The sequence below is a fragment of the Galendromus occidentalis genome, unplaced genomic scaffold (assembly GCF_000255335.2).
Source record: "Galendromus occidentalis unplaced genomic scaffold, Mocc_1.1 scf7180000076500, whole genome shotgun sequence".
Taxonomy (NCBI): Eukaryota; Metazoa; Arthropoda; class Arachnida; order Mesostigmata; family Phytoseiidae; genus Galendromus; species Galendromus occidentalis.
In genome coordinates this window covers 851,546-854,784 of record NW_003804489.1, presented here as the reverse complement: position 1 = coordinate 854,784, position 3,239 = coordinate 851,546, and the positions used below count along the sequence as shown (strand labels likewise).

Here is a 3,239-nt window from a genome sequence, read left to right as displayed (position 1 = left end):
GCTAGGCAAGCAATCACAGCTTGAAGGCGCGTGATCGCTCAGAGGGAGCGCTCACTGAACGAGATTATGAGTCGTGAAGGAGATTTCCGCCTTCGTCCGTCGGAAAGCTCGTCGAGAATTCCCTTTGGCCAGTGATGAACTACCCGAGTAGCGCCTCCGAAAAACTGATCCCGCTAGGATTCCGCCTGACCATGGAAGCATCCTGTCAGCGAATTTCCCGAGATCCGATCTCTTTCCTAATCAGGTGAGATGCTGAGCAGAATGACTCGGTCCTCTCTCGACATCACCGCAACACGTGCAGGATCGAATGAACCATCATTCCGGAGGATGATCTCGTGGCTCATCTCACACGTCAACCTGGCCTTACGCCGTTCACGATTAGAAATGTTCGTGAACGGCGATCATATTTATTGTCTTTTAGTGGAGCACCCTAACAAAATTAGGCCGCGCTGGGTCAAGCTTATACCCAGCCGCTCCTGTTCAGCCTCGATATCTTGTATAATAGTCTCGCCATGCTGTCAAGCTCGACACGTCACGTACAATGATCCGGAACACAGGTTTCCAAATTGGAAAATCGTGATCGAAATTATCGTTCGTCGAGCTCGCTTATGTGGCCTGGCCGTATCCTGTGTCACCCGGCTTCGCTGAGCTTGCGGAATGCGACCAGTCTGCAGTATTTTTCCAGTACAGCGGTACCAGTCATCAGACCCCGCACGGCGGGTGTTGCTTTCTACTCTGGACTCTTCCGGTTTCGGTAGGAAGGTTCTCACGAACGAGCCACAAACGAGAACGCGATTGAAGTTAAAGTCGCCCAAACAAGAATGCCATTAACACCTTCAACCTGAAAAAATGAGCAGCTGGGAGAGGGTGACGCGGCGGTAGCAACGAGGGTGAGAATTGCATCACAAATGAAAACGTAAAGCGTCAGTGGACCGCATCCCGGAGTCGCGAACAGCTTGTCGTCGCTCTTTCTGCACCATTGCTTGGTGCCACGAAGTCTGCGACAAAGTCCCAATTACGGGTGATCATCGTCGTCTTTTAGAGATGCAAGCGATGTTGAAGGCGTCGATGTATGTATCAGTGATTACACCAAAATGCGACTCGTTCTCGAGCGGCTGCAGAGACTCCGCTGCGACCTACCGAATCGATAGAAAGGTCCCCGCAGACCGAGTCGCCACAAAGCTTAACAGAGAGGCGTTCGCTCTACCATCGAGTAATAGAGGTTTTGGAGTAACTGCACGCAGGAGAACTATACGAAGCAGGACGCTTTTTGAGGAAGAAGCCCCCTCCTGATCGGAGTCGAGAGTTTGATGCTCCATTCGGGTTTGACCGGTACGTCGCGACCTCGACCGACGAAGCCGTCGGATAGTCGCTTTTCAGAGAACTCCCTCGTTCGCCCGGGAAGAGAGACTCCCGATGAAAAGACCGCGACTGCGATCAGTGTCGGCGCTTCTGATCGCCATATATTCTGTAAAAAATTATAATTGGCCCTGTCGGTCCACCGTGAACATTCACTGTTGCGAAAGGTTAGGACCCAACGCCGAGAGCATGTGGAAAGATTCGAACTCCGACTCCAACCAGTACCTCGAGCATTATGCTCTGTCCTCATATTATCCCGCGCGAGGCGTTCGGAGTCCTCGACTCGGAACGTCCATGGTTCGGGTCGAAAGTCACGCGGTCATCATTGCCAGGTAGTCGACTTTTGAAACAGAGGTAATCTTCGACAGTCCGGCGGGCAGCCTTTGATACGGAAAGAAGTTTTCTTTCCTCCTCGTGATATACAGCAACAGCAGCGTCGTCTTCGACGGTGTCAACCTACGCATGTGGCTCCGAGCGTGTGAATGCGAGAGCTCGCAACATCCTTTATCTCTTATTTAAGAGCTGCTCTCATCGAGCCCACAAAGAATCTTCTTCAGTGGCAGTGATTGCAGCATCGGCGCATCCATCCTCCTCCGCATCATCAACGGGACCTCACGAGAGAACCATGAATAAACAAAAAGCGGTAAGCCTCCGACTGCAGTCTCGAATAATCGAATTTTCCCATCCTCGTCGACAGATGGCTGATCAGCTGTTGTCCAACTTGTTGATGTTGCTCTCCTTGTTCATGGTCCCGCTGAATGAGCGCAAGAAGCGACGGAAGATATCTGAGAGACTTGTGTTTTCAGGTTTCGCTGGTGTTCGTCGTCGTTGTCGTCTCGGGCGGGGGTCAAGCTGCTGAACTTCCCGAGCGTCTCAGAGAAGGCTCGGTATCTGCAGACATGTACGAGGCATCGCCCGCAATCGTGTCAGCCGCTGGTGCCGCTGCCGTGAAGAACACCATAGTTTCGGGGCCCTCCTCGAATAGCCCATCAGTGAAATCTCCAAACACCGTCATCGTAGATTCCGCTGCAGTGACCTCGGCAATCGTTGGCGCCGCGGAATCTGCGCCTGTCGTAAGAGTTGGTGTCGCCGTCGACAACCCCGCTATCGCCGTTGCTGGGAATCCCAACGAGACCGTTGTTGTGTACAGTCCAGAAGCCAACAATGGAGAGCGTCGAGCCATCCAGAATTCATTGAAGCTAATTGGAAAACCGGCATCGATGCAATCGACCAAAGAGACCCGTCCCGACGGCAATGAGCACGATGTGAACCCACGTCGAGACGAAAAAGTCACGCCCATCAAGGAGAACACTGTTGCGACACACGCTATCAAGGGAGGGGGGTCGTCGTCCCTGAAAGTCGCCGCACAGATGGTCGGGGTATATCAGCACAACAAGCGGTAGTCGAGCCTCCACCAATGATCACCGGATATCGACCTCCACTTCGTCTCCTCGTCGTCGTCTCTCGCCCTCAGCTGGCCGACTCATTTCCACACGACGGACTCGAGCGACTTGCTGGATATCTCAATTGATCTCCTCCAGCTGGGGGCATCCCTCGGATATCTCCGGGCTAGCGACTCAATGACCGTTTGCTTCCGACTATCAGTGGAGGGTCATGAGTTCCCCGAGAGGAACTACAGAGGATGCCGTTCACAGCATATTGACTTGATGTATGAAACAAGGAGAAGACCTCAACCATGGAATGATGTTAGAGCTTCTCGAAAGCTGTCAGATATTCCAAGCCGGTCGGCGTGACTCCCCGACTGTGTACATTCTATAAATATTGAAGCTTTGACCTTCCACCCTCCAGGAATAATTTCGGTCGTTTCTCTTCTCCTTTCCCAAATCATTCGACTTGGGGAGTCCGAATTGCGTTCAAGT

At 52.5% G+C, this 3,239-nt stretch overlaps 1 protein-coding gene across 1 annotated transcript; it reads left to right on the top strand.

The window, feature by feature from the left end:
- The first annotated feature begins 1,922 nt into the window (after window positions 1-1,922).
- Window positions 1,923-3,026, top strand: LOC100903252 (uncharacterized). Its single transcript, XM_018642071.1, has 2 exons — window positions 1,923-2,002; window positions 2,166-3,026. Exons 1-2 carry the CDS (start codon window positions 1,985-1,987, stop codon window positions 2,760-2,762), a joined length of 615 nt encoding a protein of 204 aa, XP_018497587.1. The 5' UTR covers window positions 1,923-1,984; the 3' UTR covers window positions 2,763-3,026.
- Window positions 3,027-3,239: the final 213 nt, after the last annotated feature.